The 20,806-nt window shown below is 44.9% G+C and overlaps 1 protein-coding gene across 3 annotated transcripts in view; it reads right to left on the bottom strand.

Moving 5' to 3' along the window:
- Nucleotides 1–1,611: 1,611 nt before the first annotated feature.
- Nucleotides 1,612–20,806, bottom strand: part of ASB7 (ankyrin repeat and SOCS box containing 7) — a 37,230-nt gene continuing 18,035 nt past the window's right edge. For all 3 annotated transcript variants that reach the window (XM_006924144.3, XM_015598728.2, XM_015598727.2), the window contains 2 exons: nt 13,953–14,558; nt 1,612–5,031 (listed from right to left, as the gene is read on the bottom strand). In XM_006924144.3, coding sequence (XP_006924206.1) covers nt 4,892–5,031; nt 13,953–14,558 — 746 coding nt within the window. In that variant the 3' untranslated portion in view covers nt 1,612–4,891. The remainder of the gene's footprint in view (nt 5,032–13,952; nt 14,559–20,806) is intronic.

Raw genomic sequence — 20,806 nt, 5'->3', positions numbered from 1 at the left:
TAGGAAGTAGCCACAGCTGGATTACCTGCGTCGGCCACAGAGGGTCAGTGGAATCGTCACATACCCGAGTTTCGCAGCTTCGCCTGGATCCCATGGTCCGAAGGAAGCCCTCTCTTTTCTGATTCATAAAACACTATTTCACAGAAAAGTGAATCACTTCATGACTCCCTAAAGTAACATAAGGTAGATTTCATTAATATTAAAACAATTTCCCAATTAAAAAAAAAAAAAAAACAGTGAGAAGGTTCTAAGTGCGATTTTTAAGACGCTGGAATGAACCAAAATTTAAAACGTTTAGAATAACTACAAAAGATGACGATTTTTAAAAAAAGATCGTATCTGCAGCAGAAGAGAAATCATTTGCTTTTATCTGATCCTTTACTCTGAATGGTTTATGGGTCTTCAGAATGGAAAAGTCACCTGGTTGAATTGAAACTCAGCACGAGGCACTCTGGGGACAGCTGAGTGGCACTGGGGAGCGCATCTCGGGACCCGAAGGGACGCGCTCCCTTGGGACAAGAGACGGAGCGGGGCTTTCTTTATTCGCACTGATCATCGCTTTTAGGTCCTTCCAGAAATCGCCTCGTTCTTCCCAAAACGGACTCAGAACGCTGTCACTCAGGAGTCAAGAGTTCTTCGGGAAGACGGAGACCCACCTATCAAATGCACCACGATCTTATAAAAATGTGTTACCAAACTTTGAACACCACCAGCAGCATACAAGGAAGTCATGAGATTCTGGACACCACATGCGGGCTGACGCTTGGTGTGATTATCTAAGGCCCCAGGGACCTTATAGATAAGGACAGAATAATGGTAAAGACAAATTAGCTTTGGATCTCAGGAGTCTACATCAACTCGGGCCTAAATGTCAGTTTCTGGCAGTGCCTATTTAAAATCTGTCTTGATATTCAAGCTGATATAAATTCTGACATCAGAACTCGTAAGATGTGTTAAGAGGACATAGGGTTACATTATGTGACATAAACACAAGCAAGGATCCAAATCCACTTCCTTTATTCTTCAGAACCCAACTACTTTGGATGTGGAAATATTTTTCCTATCGAGCAGATAATCTGTTTCATCAAGTTAGTCAGCCATTTTTGTAAATTGTCTTTCAGCTGAAAAAACAATACACTACTTACATCATATTGGAAAAAAAAAAGACCTCAAGATCTGCAAGCAACGTGGCTATTTTCCAAATCTGACTCCCCCGCCGATGAGTATGGAGAGTGGAACCGGACTTATTTGGCCTCTGTCTCCCGCAGGCTAATCGACGCCCTCAAATTCATTGTTTTAGCTGCATTTATTTTTTCTGTGCTTAGATACACTGTGGTCCAATCTTGGTCCTCAGTCAAGGTGAATCTGGCCCCCAAAGGGTCAATATTGGATTGACACAAGAATGTGATTGTCTTTTGTCGGTTGGCATTTGCGGAACGCGTTAAAAAAGGGGGAGGGGGTGGTCAGAACTGCTTTTTCTGACCTAAAAGTGCTCTTTCCCGTATCACGCTTATGTGATTCCCAATTATCTAAAACATCGATCGATAGATTTCTGTTTCTTCACCAAATGTGCAAAAGTGAGGGCAGACTAGAAATAAAACACAATGCCAATAAGTTTTAAACCAGATTTGTTCTTTTTTTTTTTTTAATTCAAATTGACCCAAAGCAAAACTTACATTACAAAGGAAGAACAAAATACAGTATGATATAACACACCGGGAGTTACATGAAGGCTAAGTTTGTGGGCGAAGGGCCTCATCCCAATCACATTCGGGGCTGATGAGCGATCCTGCAGGAAAGTTAGCATCTCCCTTTTCGGATGGTCCACTCTGGTCGTTAAACCTCACGTTTCTCCTTGGGGCTGCGCGTCTGAGGCCATGGCAGGCTCCCTCAAGCTGCAGATGTGTGCGCTGTCACCTGTGGCAGGACACTGAGTCCTCTTGCGGAAAGGCGGCTCCAAGCATGACGGATAATGAATTCAAAAACAAAACGGTCAAGTCCTCCCAACTAACAAGCGTGGATTACTCTGTGGTAGATAGTTTAGAAATATGGGAATTAAATAATCTAAAAAAAAAAAAACCAACCAAAAAACGCTCTTGCTCTGCTGTACATTTATAAACACAAATATTTACACACACGAAAAGAAAAATCTTGTTTTCAAAAGATGAGGTTTGCAGTTCATTAACGATCGTAATCTTTCATGAGCTGGTTTCTTTGGTGTACTTGCCCAATATATTTTTATAAAGGTTTAGTCATAGGCTTAAATAATACATTTCGAAAGAAACAGAGAAGGGTCAGTGACAAATTTGATACCGTTCTGAACATCTCAGTCAAGATTCTGGACAAAACGATCAGTTGATTTTCTGAAAATGACACGTTCTCTCGCCTCATTCTGTGACCACAGAGCGCTTCTCTGGCAATCAAGTTCAAATGCGTCTATCCTGCACGTCTATTACTCCTGCATGCCACTAGCTACCGACTTCGAGACACTGTAGTTACTGTTTGTTAAATGGGACGTGTGATTGGGATTTTACTAACAACGAAAAGAAAACACCTTTTTAAGCTTCCAGAGAAATCAAACCTCAAACAATAAATAATGGAATTATACACCTCTTCATTAAATAGACATTGCAATTCCAGGAAGAGCTCTCATAATTTTTTTTTTTTTTTTTTGAAAGTCGCAGCAGCAATACAGAACGAAGAATTTCCCTCCATCTGATCTTTGTACTTGGAATTCCCTGACTCACACTCAGTGGCTTCGTTTGGAAAGCTTCGAATGGTTGGGGGAAGGAAATCTTTTTAAACTGAATAAATTCATACACACGCGTGAGGAGAGAGGCTCTGGCATCACTGCTCAGAGTGCGGGGGCCCTCCCATCTCCTCGGGGTTTTGGGGAGAAGTAACTCTCAATTCATTTCTGGCTGCGCCATGTCCCAGATGGCTCAGGTCCGACCTGGGCACTGGGTGGAAGAATGGGAACGCGGCTTAGCTCCTATTCATCGTAAAGGGACTCTCTCTCTCTCTCTCTCTCTCTCTCGTGAGATAACTTTTCTGGAGAAATTCTTAACAGGGCAAGGACACATCTATTTCTGTCTAGCAGGCTGCAGTCACAGTTTCGAGACGGCCATAGAAATGGCCACGGTCTCACTGGCTCCCTGCAAAAGGGGCTATGTGGCCATCGGCGGTCCCCCAAATCCTTTCTCCGAAGCGGCCCGTTCCTCAAAAATCTAGGACAGGCCGATCGGACACCCCGATGTCACAGGCACTCTGCGTCCGAGAGAACAAACTCTGTGCCGCAGAATGTGTAACTGCAGGATCTGGGGGAGCAGAAGCTGGAGCCGACTGCTGAGTTACACTCTGCACGTGAAACAGTGTGATACCCAATGACGTCCAACTAGAAAGTCAAAGAGAAGCCCTTCGTTGTGTAAACTTCTTGAGAAATGTATCACTAGGGTGTAACTATTTTGAAACTGCCCAGAGCGCTGAGAATGACCGCGATGTTTGAAAAGTTTTCTTTCGGAAACCAATAATGCTAAATTGAGCACGGCATGCAGCTCCGAGGGCGTGATGATCACAGATCTCTCTGGGAGTGTCCCCCCTGTTACCGACACATCGTCACATCCGTGTTTACACGGCCAGCAAATGCCCCGTCAACCCAGAAAACACAATAACTGTCCAGAAGAGCCTCACTGTGTGTAACCTTAAGACAGACAGGAAATGTCTCATTAGCATATTAGGAGCCCATCAGACTTTTAAGTGTGCATCGATTAGCAGTTTTACCTTTTAGAAAATTTTCTTCACTGGGAAGAAAAAAGAAAAAAAAAAAAAAAACCACCGTGAAACCACCCCGACTTACTTAACCAATAAAAGCCAAACGGTTTAACAATACTTGGGGCTATTTTTAGAATACTCTACCACCGGGCTTAAATTTTTGGCTTCCGATGAAGTAAAGGACGAAGCTGAAAAATGGAAATTGCAGCTGACACACTCTGGTGCTGTGAGTCAAAGAACAGTGGCCGTCCCTGTTCTCACGGGCATGTCGGAGCCGGCTGTGGCATGAGGAACATCAAGGGAAATGATGGATAAAATACACCGGAAAGAGTATTGCACTGGAGGCGCTGTCTGAGAAACAGAATACACTGGCTTTATAAAGTCATTCTCTTTCCCCTTAATCATTTTAAAAGCACAATTCAACTAGAGACAGTAGTTGACAGGCGATGCCTCTGGGTAGTGTACCACGGTTGGTAAAAAAAAAAAAAGTTAAAAACAAGAGCGCACCAACAGGAAGCAGAGGTACTGGATTTATGTCACCCGAAAGCTACAGTAATTAGGAAGAGAACAGTTGAAACAGCCGATTTGTATTCATTAAAAATGAAGGAGGTGACAGCCATTTACTGTAAAATTGTCTTAGGGCGTTTTCCAATGGGACCCAGGACCGCCCCCTCCCCGGAGGAAACCACCCCTCCAAACTTTGACGTGTGCCCTGCTGGTTTACGTCGTGCACCCCAATGAAACCGTAAATATGAAAAGGGTAAATTCTGCACTCCAAACCTGCTTGCGTCATTTTGGAAAAACAATTTTTGTAAATGCAATATTGTATAGAAAGCTTGGACCTCTTAAACCTGGACCAAAAAACCAAATTAAGACCTTCAAGCGTGCGTGCGTGTGTGTGTGTGTGTGTGTGTGTGTGTTTATCTATATATATATAAAAAAAAAAACCCTCCCCTACAATGAAAACCAACCGAACAAACAAAAATAAACCTAAAAGTGTATACCTGCCTTCTGACTTTACAGCAAATCAGAAATTGCATAGGATATACTTTGTGCAAGGCAGAAAGCCTTTTAAGTATCTGGAATACAAGCCCTAGTCCTGCTCACAGTTCTGTGTGGATCAGATATCATCAAATTTGTGTTTTAAGTAGTCTTTGATGACCTTGGCAATCGGTAGTTCATCAAGCAGCTTTAAGTTTTGAAGGCCTATACACTGTCGAATTTTAATTCGGCACAGGTCCTGCAAGTTTCTGGGCTGTCCTAAAAAAGACAGAAAAAAAAAAAATGTTACAAAGCTCCAACGCGCGATATCTCCGGCGAGCTTTCAGGCTCCGGAGAGAATGATTTATTTCACCGGCAAGGGTCTCTCTCTAGACTTAGCAGACGAATAAAGATGCTACCGAGAGCGTGTGTCCTGGGCGCCCGCACGTGAGGCCTCCTTTGATGGCTCGGTCGATGTTCTTTTCACCTCCATTTTCCAAATAAGGACACTGAGTATCAGGGATTTCAGTAAATCGCTTACTGTCACATGACAAATTAAGGCTTTTGAGACCGACACTAAAGAGAGTTCTCGCATACGCTCAGCTTCTGCATCTCGAGAGCTGGGTACCAAATGACACGCTCCCCAACGTGGCTTCTCCGTTCAGCTCGCTGTCCGAGACGCTGGAGCCCAGACACGTGACACGATTTCTGGGGGGCTCTCCCAAACGGCAGCGGCCTATCTGTTCACGGTGATGGCAGACATAGCAGAACCTTGGCAGTGGGGATGGGGGTGAGGCGGGTGGGAGAAGTACCCCAAGCCATTGTGAATCTACGCGTCTCCCAACCTCACACCCTGACCACCTACCTACAAAAAACCTCTGCTCTAACCCAACTCAAAAGAAGGATGACAAAAACCCATTTCTCTCACTTTCGAACGCAGCGTTCTACAGAAATAACATGGATGAGCGGAAACACAGGCGAACATTCCAGCAGCGACGCTTCGGTGGTGTGTGCGTTCACCTCGGTCCCGCTTTCCTGGTAAATGGTGATGATAATAAAAACTAACGGATGCGGGATGCTTACTCTGTGCCATGGAGTCGAAGACGCTCTTGGCACATGCTAACTCCTTTCATCCTCCTTCTAGAAAGTGCTTTGATCGTCACCCCCGTTTGAGACTCCTCCTGTGTCTGAGTCAGTAAAATGCCCCAAATCAAAAGAAGACCACGCTTCGGCAGATCTCAAACTCCTCTGTCACAAAACCTCTTTCTATTTTTAAAAATTGAGGACCCCAAAGAATTTCTGTTTACGTGGGGTATAGGTATCAATAATTACCACATTAAAAGCAGAAACAGAAATTTTAGAATTACTTATTCATCTAAAAATAACAAAAATAAACCCTACGACACGTGAACATAAATAAATTATGAAAATAAAATCTTCCAAAAAAAAAAAAAAAAAAAACGGTGAGAACAATGGCGCTCCTTCACGTTTCTGCCAAGCTTTTAAAGGTCTGGCTTGACAGACGATGGTTTAATTCTCACACGGGCTTCGCCATCCTATCTGCTGTGACAAACTCACATCATCCGGTCTCTGAAAAAGTCCTGTTACACTCATGAAAGAAGGAATGTGGAAAAGGCAAATAACCTCTTAGTAGTGTTATGGAAGTCGTCTTGACCTCAGACACCCTGAAAGGCTCTCGGGGAACTCCAGGGGTCCCCAGGCCACACACGGAGAACTACTGCTCTCCTTAGGACCTGAACCCCGACTTGAACTGCCCTCGTCCACAGTGATCGCCGTTATTCGAAGTTAAGTAACTCTTCATAAACGAAAAGGCCCCTTGGAACGCAGACCTCTGCCCCGTAAGGCCCGCGTGAACACGTGCTTTCCGAGAGTCACTCAACACGCGGGCTGTACACGGCAGCGCGGTGGGGGCCGCAGCCTCCCCAGAAACATCTGAACCAGGGGCTCGCGTAGCTGTGACACACACACCAAGGGCTGTGACACACACACCCACGCGTCTCTCGGCAAGATCACGTGCTCCCCACCTCCCAGATCTGGGCTAACGGGGCGCTTCGTTAGGGAGACGAGGTCAAGTTCCCAGCGGCTCGTCTCCGAGCGTACCTACCTCCGGTGCTTTACAGGGCTGTGATCTGACGTTTATGCAGAATGACCTATCAACGCCCGTCTTCCTCACTCTATATGGCACGTTCCATGAGGCCACAGGTCCACGTCTGGTGCCAACGTGAGCCCGATGGCTGACCCGGCACTCAACAAATACTAGCGGGACAAGCGAACACTTAACAGGTTTGTTCCTGAAGTATAAAACGGTCAGCTCGTTCATTGCCAAACACGCCCCTGTCGACGGCAAATCATTGCCTAAGCTGCTCTGAATTACCTTTCGTCACCATTCCTAAGCCGCCATTAGGAAGAGCATAAATGACTGTCATTTTTTCAATAAATGCTCCCAGTATTTGATGTGCAAATGCGAACCAGAATATGAAATAGATGTGAATCTTTTTTTTTTAAAGTAAAGAATCCGATTTTCCTAATAGATGGCAGGTTCTTTTCGAGTGCAACATTAATATGAAAACCAGCACAATGTATTCGGGCCAAAAGCAGATGAGAATGAAGTTGACACAGAGGAGTATACACGCACGCTTAAACGAAGACACAGCGTCCGACAGAGTGGAAACACTAAATTACCCGAAGTGCTTAGTTATTGTTGAAAAGAAACGATCAAGACAATAGGCTGCGTAATGGTGGATCAGCTGATACTCTCGCTTTGCGACAGGTGCGCGCTCTGAAAACGAACACAGCTGCCTCATGCTTTTTGTCACCGTGTGACTGGACGCTCCCATTATTAAGAGATGAAGTCTAGGTTCCCGCTCCCCAAAACTGGGTAGGCTCGTGACTGACGGAAGTGATGCTACGTGACCGCTATGGCTAAGTCATGACAGGTGACCACGCTCTTGGGACATTTGCTCTTGGAACACGGCTACCGTATGCAAGCGGTTTATAAAAAGGAACGGAGGTGGGTGTCCACCGGTCCTGGCTGAGCTCCCAGGGAGCCGTGAGCACCAACTTGCCAGCCGTGTGTGTGAACCATTTTGGAAGCGGGAGGGCCCCGGTCCAGCGGCTCCAGGTGACACTTCGTGGAGCAGAGAAGTAAAATTACTAACGAGCGCTGTTTTAAGCCACATAATGGTGCAGCGTTAGGTACCCAAGTGAGACTTGGGGACCTGAAAGTAGAGCGTGGCCATGAAAGGCACTGAAAATAGGTGGCTTTGTCACTGGGAAGGGCCTTGAGGAGGTTGCTGGTCGGGGCTGGAAGGGAAAATGTTTAAATGTTACTAGAAGCTGGAGGCCGAGGGGACCTGCCTTGCATTAGCGGCGGGAAGTTCGGCAACATTGTCACCTGCGGTTACGGAAGACAGAACGTTCCCCGATGATCTAGTTAAATGATGCCCCAGGCGGAACGCTGGGAGTGTCGCAGCTACGGAAATACTGCCATCCCCAGAAGCGACCTGCGCAGGCCTTTCCCAGGAAATAACGCCCTTTCTACGCCTAAACGCTGGAAAGGTTGACTCACTTTGCTACTGGTTTCTCTTCCCCTGAAGCAGCGCGTTGTGCCAATCTTTAGCTATTCTGGGAGATCTTGATGGTGTGTGATTCTTGTCCACGAACGAACTTTCACGGTGGGGCTGTGCCTCGGTGGCTGAAAGCATCCACTGTGGGGCTGGACGGCCTGGGTTTGATTCCTGGTCCCACTGCCCACGGTGTGTGACCTCGGGCCAGCTCCTCAGCTTCCTGCTTCGGTGTCCTCCTCCGCGAACTGAGTATGACAACGCCTACCTCACAGGCTTCGTGAGCGTCAAAGTGAATTTTGGTAACGTGCTTGGAATGGTACCAGGCACGCAGTAAGACCTATGTCAAAGCGTTACGCAAATACATGGTAAAACAGTAATTTGTAAATACTCGTACAGATGTTGGCGTCTCCCATCCAGAAAAGCGTAGGGCCCCTTCTTGGAAGCCGAAGTCTCCATCTCCCCAGCATTAAGAATGAGAAAACTAACTTGACAGCGCGACAGTAAAGGAGTAATTTACCATCACTGGGAAACGTTCTGGAAACCACTGCCTTATCTTTAGGAATATCATTTTGAGAACAGAAGATTGTAATGGAAAAAGATGTCCTTATTTTCCTGTCAACGCGACACTCAGAAGTAGCCGCTGAGCGTCCACTAGCCACTCAGACACGCGTTGTCACTGTCCCACAGAGTCAAGGGGCGAGAGAGGGGAGGAGGCCGAGGAAAAGAAAGGAACGGACGGCCCCGAGGTGTCTCAGAAAACCATCCCTACCCTGTCAAACGACAACCGCCCCGTTCTCGGGATTCTAACAGGGGACACGTGGAGGGTGTCGGGCAAAAGAGGGTAACTGAAGGAATTACGAACACTTTGAGAGATGCAAAAAAGTACAAGGTGTCCATACTGACACACCACGACGGAATTACATAACAGTTCAAAGGGTTACTCGTCTCTCCACTCGGTGAAGAAACCCGTCATTAGTGTTAATTGGGTATTAAAATGGAAAACCAGCTTTTGAAGGGTCTCGTCTGGTAGAAATTACAAAACCAGGCAGCGGCGTAATTTGGAAAATTAAATATCATAAACCACCTCCTTCTGACATCGCCGTGACTGTATTTACGACAGACTAAGCTTATTTGGATAAAACATCTGGAAAGGTGGACAGAGAGGAAAACATTTTTACGTAACTAAAGTGGACAAAATGAAAGCGAAGTAGGTTTTTCTTTGGGGGGTAGAGTCTGAAGGCGGAGGGGACGGTGTCGAGAGACGCGGCCTCGGCCTCCTCTGGACGGCTCTGTACGATCGGACTTTTCCATCGAGTACCTTCCGTCTTAGGTCGCTGTCTGGATGGAAGGGGGTCCCCGTTCCTCTTTGCGAAATCTCCCCTTCCTATTTCAGAATCCCATAAACACGTTTTAGTCCTTTGCTCCTACCTCTGATATACTCTCGCAAAGACTTCGTGTGAAATCTGTGAAACGAATCTCACTTGACAGGACAAAGGCAGATTCTGGCTCGCCTTAAAATACAAATCATATTGTCAAATCGAAGGCTACTGATTTAACCCTTGGAGAGACTCCAAAGGTAACTATCAGCCTCGATGACACGTGTCCGTCGGTTACCGTTTTTCCCCACAGGCAAATGAATTTTGCCCTGTGTTTTCCATGTGCACTAAGCCAAAGAAAGCTACACATCGCTCCCTAACAAATGACAACAAACCTCTAGAAATTCACATTAAAAAGATAAAGTAATGGAAATATAATGAAAACCGTACAGAGTAAGGTGATACTCTCTACGTCAAAGAACCTTACAATGCAGCGTAATGGGATTTCAAACTGTGTACTATTTATGTTTGCTTTTTATTTCTAAGGGTGATTTTAACAACTAAGCCTGAACAACCTGATGAGACCACCGGGTCGAGGTCTCGCGAAATCCCTCATTTGAAAACAAATTCGATAACCGAAATTAACCTCACTTCCAATGTGTTGAACAAAATCGTTCTCCAGAGGGTTACACGAGGGACCGCGGATCTGATCTGATGAGTCGCCCTCACACCAAGAAGGAACCGGTTCAAGAGCGCGCGGCTCCCTAGCGGGTCCGCGCACAGGTGCGACGTAAATCATTCTCCTCCCGCCGCGTGCACCTGCGTGGCCTCGGCCTCCTGAACTGTGTCCCAGGCTCCTGGGCCTCCGCCTGGCCCTGGTGGCGAGGGGCCGTTTACATCCCGACCCGGGAGCCCCCGCCTTCGACGGAGCCGCATCCACAGGATGTCGACCGCTGCCTGTCCCCACTACCGCTGCCACCCGGCGCTGTCACGCCTTCGCTGTTCTCTGCCGTGGTCCCTTCGGTTTGTTTGTCCAGCTCTTGTTTTTCTTTCGAGTCAAAGCTCTGAAAGAACAGGAAGCGGCTTTTGAGAAACATTATTACCCGCTAAGCGAGCAACGCCTTCCCTTCTGCAAGGCGACGCTCGTTTGCCAGCTGTGAGCTTCGGCCCTTGGGAGCTTGGCACGAAGAAGCGGCTCCGCCACGTGACTGGTTTTCTGGAGGAGATCGTTCTAGAAGGTGGAGGTTTCCGGAAGTCTGGCTGTGGGTGACCAGACGGCAGCTCTTGGTGGCTTCTCTGTCCACTCAGAACCAACGAGGCACCAGCAGACACACTATAACAAAGCCACTGTTTACAGGCAACTTTAATCGGAGTTTTTATGGCAAGTTTTCTAAAAACCCGCAGTTGCTTTTAGATCACAGGACTGTAATTTTCTTAAACTCTTCCTATTGAAATGAGCTGCTTCTAGTTCAAATGGTGAATGACGAATGGGAAAATGGCCCCGAATCAATAGCACCAAGTGGCACTTCTGCTGTGCCGACGCCTCGGGAGCCTGCGCTGTCAGGTCGGAAGCCGACGGCTCGGTGTGGGCCGGGGCTGGAAGCGGCTCACGGCTTCGCCTCGCGGCTCCCCGCCCGCCCGCCCGCCTCTTCTCCTCCCTGGCTTTCAGCAGAGGCCTCCAGAAAGAGCCAGCCTTGGCTGGTTCCTCTTCACACATCATTATTCACCGGGAAAAGAAAATCTTACGAAATACCGCGCCGGGGAAGCAGAAACACTCGACCTGCCTTCGGCAGGAGACTCCAATGGAGAATCAAGAAGGGATGGATTACGTCGAGGCATCTGAGGACGGAGAGTAACTGCAGCCTTCGAGAGACGGTCCCTCCCTTGGGAAAAGCACAGCACGCATCTGCTCGGCCACCGTCCCTTCCAGAGCCAGCCAACCGGCTGAGCCATGTTCACTGAGGGCCTACTAGGTGCACGCCCTGCCCTCGTGCGGCGCAGAACTCGAACACAGAGACACGTCCCTGCTGATTTTTCTATCTGCCCCTAATTTTAAAGGTGCATGAGAATCTTTTTTTTTTTTTTTTAACTCAAAATTCTGGCTGTGCGGCATAAAGGGGCATCTCCTCCTAGCCCACCGGCCGCGTCGTCGTAGGCAGACTGCACAGGAGTCTACAGCACCGGGCTGCACAGCAGGCGAGTGGCGGGCGAGCGGAGCATCATCTGTATCTGCAGCCGCCCCCAGCACCAGCATCACAGCCTCAGCTCCGCCTCAGACCCTCAGGCGTTGGATTCTCACGGGAGCACCGGTCCTTGGGGCCAGAAAGGTTGGGGACGGCTGGTTTACAGAGCTCAAAACAGGAGGCTTGGATAGAGAAAGACTCTATGGGATTCACTCGTTGGGAGCAAGCCAGCCCTTCCTGTTCATTCAGCACTTAAAATGCACCAGGCACTGTTTTAAGTGCATTAGAAATTTCAACGCATTTAACCCTCATGCTAAGCCTGCAAGATGGATGTAATTATCCTAATTTTACAATGAGGACACTGAGGCACAGAGTGGTTGGGTGACCTGCCCAAGGTCACGGCTAACGTGTGGGAAAGTTAGGGCTCGAGCTTGGGTGATCTATGCTGTTTAACCACAGAGCAAAATATCTAATGAAAGGGGCCGAGGCGTTTATGTACGAAGCATGGCTTTCTGAAGGCAGCCACACTAATTTAATCAAGAGTCTCTAGGGTAGAACTTAAAACAAATCATAAGATACCCAGAATTTAAAATGAAAAAGATATACTTTATAGGCCATATTCCACGACAGAATCCCAACCTCAAGTTCAAGAGTAATCTCATCTTCCATAGCGCCACCACCCCGACCAGTCTATAAATGAAGACTGTTGGAAAATTATTGCAATCAGCATTGTATTGCAATCTTCTCTTAAAATGCAGCCTGGGTATGAAGAGTCTGGGGAGCTGGGGAGGAAATGGCACACACGACATCCCCATCTTGGGGTACCTCCGTGTGCCTCAAAGCTTTCTGCGAGGGACCACCTGCCAGACAGTCCAAAATCCCTCCACCGAGGCGGGCGGACCTGCGCTGCAGAACACGGGAGCCACCGGGCTATTTCAACTGCAATGACTACAATTAAATAAAATAGAGATTCAGTCTCTCAGTGGCATTAGCCATATGGCGAGTGCTCGAGAGCCACATGGGGACAGCACAGAGACCGCTTCCGGCAGGAGAGACAGTTTCAGTGACAGCACCCGCGAGAGCTTAAGCCTGGGTTGTTTTCATGCTTTCGTCTGAATACACTTAGCGGGAATCACTTCAACTTTCTTCCTCACGAATTCACGAAATTCAGATTACATTTCGTTTCTAACGTAAAATGGTAACTGTCGGGTTTAGTTGCAAGGAGGAGCGTGGATTACGTCAGTAAATCGAGTACCTGGTGTCCAGGATGCCTTGCTTCCTCCTTAATGTTAAAACCAGGCGAGGAAAAGGGCATTCGTTAAGAAGGACGGCAGGGGGCAAAACCAAACATTTGTTTATAGACTTTAGGTCTGTGTCGGATGTTAAGTTCTGATATACATACCGATCTGGTCACAAGGAGCATCCACACCAACTAATGCCCCCATCAGAAACGAAAACGCCACACTATACGAGCAGGTCAAGAAAAAAGCACCCACGCGAAGGTCAAGTACGAAGCCACATAGCCCTGGCCCGGAATTTTCCACAGATGGCAAATCTCTTCTTCCAATGATTTCTAGCATTCCTAACCCGCTTTGCTGGGATACCTAAATGAGCACCGGCCACCCCACTGCACGTGGGTTCACGTCCTAATGCAGAACGGCCACGATCGAACGTGAACCGCAGCTTAGCGATCAAACACACGGACGAGGGCACCTCCGCGGCTGCGGCGTCTGTAACCGAAACCTGTTCTGATTAATTCTTCAATCTCGAGTCCGTGGCCTCCCGGAAAAACTACGCTCACGGCCGGCAGACCTTTGTTCATTTAAAAAATTCTCCTATTTGTCCTGTTCTTCATTTCTCCTCTCCCCTCGTCCATCTCTATCGCTTTTAGGAACACGGCTGAATTTTCATGAAATTTTACGACACGGGGCATTCTTTTGATTTTGGATGAACGGGGTCTTACTTACCAAGCCAGGGCTAATAACAGGAACCATTACTATCTGGTTGGTTTTAGTTGTAAAAAAAAAAAACACCTTAAGCGTGCCAGAAGATGCAAATTTTGAGAAAAATGCAATAATAATAATAATAATAATAATAATAATGATATTACATACTTGTGACTTCTTGTAAGAAATCCAGACACGGTCGACTACTTCCAGAAATGCTTAGTGACACAGCCAGCGGGGTCTGTCCCTCATAGTTCCTTGTGTTCGTGTCTGCTCCGTAATTGTACAACATCCGTGCGCAGAGCACGTCATCCCTAAGGGCGGACAAATGTAAGGGAGTCTGTCCGTCTTCTAAGCGACCCAAGTTCGTGTCTGCCCCTCTCTGAAGGAACATTCGGCAATAAGAGTGGTTGCTCTTGATGACGGCATATCGCAACAGGAAGCCATTCTGAATGTCGATGTTGGCGCTGTGGTCCAGGAGGATCTTCACGCAGCTCGACCTCTCCCGGATGATGGCGAGCTGGAGGGGCGTCGTGCCTTTGTCGCTAAGTGGGTCGACCTCGGCCTTGAACTCCAGGAGGAGTCGGACGAACGAGTCCCTGCCGTAGTGAGCGGCCACGTGCAGGGGAGTCCAGCCGTCGTTGCTCTTTGCGTTAATGATGTCGCCCCTGTATTCCGATTCTAACATCAGGCGTGCGATCCGGGCCCGGCCGTGCATGGCTGCGTAATGAAGGGCAGTGAAGCCTCCGATTAAGTCCTTCACGGTGGGGTCAGCTGGAGTTAAAGCCAAAAGGAAAACGTTAGCAGATTCTCACCCAGGACGACGACCCCGTAACGTGGCGAGGCACGCGGTTTGGGGCCATTCTCATACCAAAACGTGAAAGGGTTAAAGGTTGGAACGAACACCAAGCGCTTCCTTCCTCAGTTGAACTGAAGTGAACGTTTTCACGGAAAATAAAGTTCAGTCGAAAGTTATCAACCCTGGTGAAGAGAGTGAGATCGACTCACGGAGTGTTTAAAAAAACATGTATAGGAAAAAAAAAAACAAAAACAAACAAACAAAAAAAACACCGAGTTTAGACCACCGCAGTCCCGGCCTTTGCTGATTTAATCAACTGCTTTCGGCTACTCGAACTCACCCACCTCTGTTCTGTTTCATGTTTCTCTTCTGTTTTAAGTTTTTATTTTATTTTCTTTTGTGCTTCTTCTTGGTCTTAAAGAGAAGCATGTGTATCAACATCTGCTGCTCTACATTACGGATGTGCTGTGGTCTGGCAGGCTGCATTGTTTGGGGTGTATTAGGTTAAAAAAAAAAAAAAAACAGTTTCCCTGTGGTCTGTAAAAATTCCAAAGCATGTACGATATATGTTAAGTGATCTGGATAAATCATGTTTTCATAAGATAAAAGTCTATTCTGAATTCTTAAGTTTTACAAGAATTTTGGAGTCCGTTAGAATTAAACAGCACATCGTGTGAAAATCTGGAAGTAACCTCAGCACTGTATAAATACTATTTTCTAAAACGGTTCCAAAACCCTTTGCTGAATTGATTCCTGGGTGGTGGGGGGAAAGGGGGAGAGAAAGAAGCTACAGTGATTGATCTGCTCTGTGATTCCTCGAGTCACAAACTTCTGTCATCTGCCCTGGCTATTTCCTGAACCTCGGGGCCACTTCTGTGTGGCTCTCGTCGCCTGGCCATCCCGGACAGTTGGCCCGATGCAGCAAGAACTGTTCCTCCTTGTTACGAAAGCTACTTCCAGGCGGCCAGCGATTCCCTTCAGAATCAATTCAAAATGAGATTAAAATAACTTGCTTCTTACAAAAGACCCCTTAATTTCTGGTTGGTTCATGAAAGAGAAAAATTCCTGTTTTCTAAACAAACAAAAAGTCTCCGAAGTTGTGTAATTAAACATTTGTGCATTGTTCAGTAACATGTTACTTAGTTCTAAAACATATGACGGCTGGGTCTCTTAGAAAAATCCGTGAGACAAAAAAACTATAAATAAAATAGCAATATTATGGAGAATGAAAATTTTAGTTAAGAAGTAGTCTGCTAACACAAAACCTGTAAAAAGTGAACATTTTAGGGAAGCTATCCCAGAATTTCTAAAATTCTTCAATATAAACAGTACAAAGTAGTAACACTGTTTTTAACCCATTCAAAGAAAAGCAAGGTATCATAACTGCCTTGGTCTTCACCAGGAGAAAAATATACAATATCTATTTACTATAAGACTTAAAAAATAAAGGCAAGAGAGTATTTTAACAAAGCGTTTTGCTGCCATCTACTGGTAAGGCGTGATCACGAGCTGCTGTTTCCATTTTGACAGATCCTGTTTCTGACGTCTCACTTACCTAAAGGTGACCAAGTGAAGACAGGCATGAAATAAAAGAAAAAAAAAAAAACCCTTCTATTTAAATAAAAAAGGAAATCTTGCCAAATCGTCCGTTTCTAATCTACACCTGACCCATTATCTGCTTCCAGACATTCTCTCTCAATCTGTTAGTGAAACCTGAGTCTTTTCTTTCGCTCCAATTCTCATCCACCAGGGGGCGCCTCTCAACGAGCCAGCCGACATTCTTAGGCGCATCCTATTCTCGCTCTACCTGACGGCGAATTTAAAATTATGTCACGTTCAACTGCACTTGCATCTTTGGTTTTCCACTTGAGGTCTTTTTTAGGTTTTACTTACATTTTGGTCAGGAAAAACAATCATGAACAATGATTTGCACAGTCTCAGTAAAAACCATTAAATGCATTAGCTGAGCACACGTTGGAAACAGCACAGAGTTTTCAGTAACGACGCATACAATCTGTACAGTTACTGAGGGATTAACGAATGGGAGATCTAAGACAAATGAAGATGCAAACGAAAATGAATTTAAGGATTATTAGAGCTAACGCGGTAAGATAAGAAAAAGATCTCGTTTGTATTAGCAACAGAAACTACAAAACACCTAGACGTAGATTCAGTAAGAAACGTGCAAGGCACATATGAAGAAATCGATGACTAAACCGAACTCACTTTCTGTGTCTGAGCAAACGTCCCTTCATCAGAAAAACTTTTTCTGAACACTGAGATGGCAGCTCATCCATCTCATTACTTTGTCCCTTTAGCAACCTTTTCTTCCCCAAGAGCAAATTCTCTAAACGAGATTGAAACTCTCTTAAATCTATTGAAAAATTTGAAAGTATCTATAAATAAAAGCAAACAAACGTTCCCTATCCATGTTTTTTTCCTCCAACGGCTTTACTGAGGTACAATAAAATTTACCTATTTTAAGTGTACAGGTTGGTGAACTCTGACGAATTGTATACGGTCACATAATATTTCCATCATCTCGAAAAGTTCTTTCCTGCCTCTTTACAGGGAAGTCCCTGCTCAGACTATGGGCCCCAGGTAACTCTAAAATTTTGCCTTTCTAGAATTTCATATAAACAGAATCCTTTAGCTTCTTTCACTCAATATTGTATCTGTGAGACTCATCCATATTGTTGTGTTTTGAAATTCATCCATATTGTTGTTGTATCGAAAGGTCATTTCTTTGTTATTTGCTGAACTGTATTCCGTAACATGGGTATACGATTATTTATTCAAGAGCAGATGAGTAATGGGTTATTTCAGGTTTGAGGCTATTATAAGGCTACTGTGAACATCTGTATACAAGTCTACACGTGGACACGTTTCCATGTCACTTGGGAAAATACCCAGGAGAGACTTGCTGTGTCATATACTAAATGCACATTCGACTTCTTGAGAAATCGCCAAACTGTTTTTCAAGTGGCTATCCAAAAGTTTTTAATTTTGATGAAGTCGATTGTCATTTTTTTCTTTTATGGTTTGCGCTTTTTGTGTCCTACTTAAGAAATCTTTGCCCAACATAATGTCACATAGATTTTCTGTTTTCTTCCAGAAGTTATAGACTTTTGACTCAACATTTAGGGCAATGATCCACTGCCAGTTGATTTTTGTGTACAGTGTGACGTTGGATCAAGGTTTATTATTTCCCAGATAGATAAGTAGCGGGTAGACAGCAGGTAGGGTAAGTCCTCAGGCTTCTTTAATCCTGTTCCAGCACAATCTGTTGAAAAAACTAGCTTTTCCCCCAACGATTTATCCTGGTGTCTTTGTCGAAAACCAGTTTACCATAAAACTGTGGGTCTATTTTTGCATTCTATTCTGTTCAACTCATCTAAAAAAGTCTATCCATACGCCAAGAGTGGATGATCGTTTTTCTTAAGATTTTTATTAAAATATAACTAAATACGATATTGTATTCTCAGGTGCACACTACAGACTATCTTGATCACTGTAGCTTTTTTTTTTTTGACTACTGTAGCTTTACAGTAAGTTTTGACAGCAGGTAGGGTATGTCCTCAACCTTCTTTGATCCTGTGTCAGCCAATACATTTAGAATCAGCTTGTCGATTTCTTCGAAGCTGCTGAAATTCTGAAATTCTAACTCCGCCAATTCTTAAAATGAAAATCTCCTCAAAATGATCTAAATAATATTGATTCTTTCAAACCATGAACATGGATTATGTCTTTCTTTTATTCCGCATTTAGGTCTTCTTTAATTTCCCTCAGGAATGTATTATAGTTTTCAGTGTACAGGCCTTACGCGCACATCTTTCATTAAAATATTATATTTTAAATTCTGTCGCTCTCGTAATGAATGGCTTTGAAATTTCCATTTCTAAATGTTATTTGCCGGTACAGAGAAATAAAATGGATTTTTGTATATTGAGCTGTACATTCTGTAATCTAGCTAAATTCGTTTTGAGTACATTTTTTGTAGATTTCTCATAATTTTCTACGTATACGATGATGTTCTTTGCAAATAAGACAGGCTTACTTCTTCCCTTCGAATCCACAGGACTTTTGTTTGCTGTCCTTCCCTTACTCCAATAGCTATAACCTACAACAGGATGCTGAGTAAAAGTATCAAGAACATACGCTCATCTTGTTCTTGATCTTAAAGAGAGAGAAGGCATTCCCTAGTTCATTCGACGTAATGAGAATTGTAGTTTTTCATAGATAACTTTCCTTAGGTTTGAGAAATGATCTTCTGCTTCTTGTTTGCTGAGAATCTTAATGACGAATGGATTATTTTACATTGTCACGTGCGGTTTCTGCATCTACTAAAATGATCTTTGGCGTTTACTTTTGTCTGGTAATATGGAGAATTACTCATCTCATTGATTTTCAGGTGCTACACAAACTTTGCGTTCTTGGAGTAAATACTACTTGGTCGTGATGTAATACTGTTCTTTGATTATAGTAGATTGGATTTGCTAGTATTCTGTCAAGCATTTTTATATCTATTAGGAAGGATACTGGTCTGTCATTTTCATTTCTGGGGCACGATAAGCAACATACAGTCCGGAAGTGATTCTCACTCTACCTTCTCAAATAATCTGGGTAGTGTTGTGACGGTTTGTTCCTTTAATCCTTGAAATAATTCAACAGAGAAGCCAGCTGTGCCTACAATTTTCTTAGTAGAAAGTTTTAATTATGAATTACATTTCTTAAGATAGATACTGGGCTATGGCATTGTTCAGTTTTTTCTCTTGGGTCAGTTTTGGCAATTTGCATCTTTCGAGGGATCTGTCTGTTTCTTCTAAATGGCATAAAGGTGTTCATTATACTCCTTATTTTCCTTTTCATGTCTGTAGAATCTATTGTGAAAAGTTTTCCATACTCAATACTGGTTATGTGTCGTTTCTCTTGGCTTCTTCGTCAGTCTAGCTACAGATTTATCAACTTCATTAATCTTGTCAAAGAACCAGCTTTTGTTTTTCGGTTTCCTCAACGTTCTATCTTGCCCGTTTCCTATCCACTGATTTATTTTATTCCTATTTTTATTATGGGTTAAATTCTAGCAATAAACAACAGCTTCCTTTCCTCTCCCTTCTCTTCGGCTATTACTCCCCACCGCTCCCCTCCAAATAAAAATAATCCGTTCCTCTTTCTGCGTAATCCTGTGTAATCCTCCCCTGGTGTGGAAGCGGGACCTGTGACTTCCTTCTCACCAACAGGATGAGAAGGCACAGACGAGGAAATGTCACTGCTGTGACTATGTTAAGCTCTGAGAGTCCGTCTTGCTGGCAGACTCCTGGAGGGACTCTCCTCGCTGCCTTGATGAGGTCAGCTGCCATGGTGGGAAAGCTCACAGGACAGGAATCTACACGTTACCTCTGGGAACCATGACCTCCAACCGGCAAGAAACTGGGACCATCGGTCCTAGAAGCACACGGAAATTGATCTGCGAACAACCTGAGTGAGCTTGGAAGCCAATTTTCCTCCAGTCAAGCCCAAGAAGAGTCTGGCCGATACCTTAAGACTGTGAGATACTAAATGCGTGTTGTATTACGTCATATGTTTTTGTAAGTGGTTACACAGCAACAGAAAATGAATAGTTTTTTTTATATGGACCTGCATAAGTAACTTTACCGGTGATCTTTATATTTTTGTGTGTGGTCTGTTAACTTCCAGCCTGGAGGCCTTCTTTTAGTACTTTTTATTAAGCAGGTCTGAGAGCCGAGAAATTCTCTTCATTTACGAAACATCTTCATTTCACCATGGTTTCTGAAGGGCAGTTTTCTGGACATAAAATTCTCGGTTGACAGCTGTTTTCAGCAATCAGAATATGTCATCGCACTGCCCTCTGGCCACGTTGTTTCTTACTGAGAAATGGGCCGTTAAGCTTGTTGAGGTATGCTTGTCTATAACGAGTCACCTCTCTGGGTGCTTGCAAGATTCTGTCTTTCTTTTGGCATTCCAAAAGAAGTTATCTCGGTTTGGTGTTCGTGGAGTTTCTCGGATGTGGATTCTAATCGTTTTATTTAATCGAATGTAGGAAGCTTTTGACCATTATTACTTTTCTCCTGCACCTTTCTCTCTCCCCCCTTTTCTGGCATTCCCATCATGCCTCGCGCATCATGTCCAGATGCTTGATAGCGTCCACTGGTCCATGGGGCTGCTCTTTTCAATTTCATTTTTCTATATGTTCCTCGGACTA

Source organism: Pteropus alecto, unplaced genomic scaffold, assembly GCF_000325575.1.
Source record: "Pteropus alecto unplaced genomic scaffold, ASM32557v1 scaffold59, whole genome shotgun sequence".
In the NCBI taxonomy this organism is placed as follows: domain Eukaryota; kingdom Metazoa; phylum Chordata; class Mammalia; order Chiroptera; family Pteropodidae; genus Pteropus; species Pteropus alecto.
Note: the sequence above shows the minus strand (reverse complement) of the source record. Positions and strands in the feature narration are given on the sequence as shown.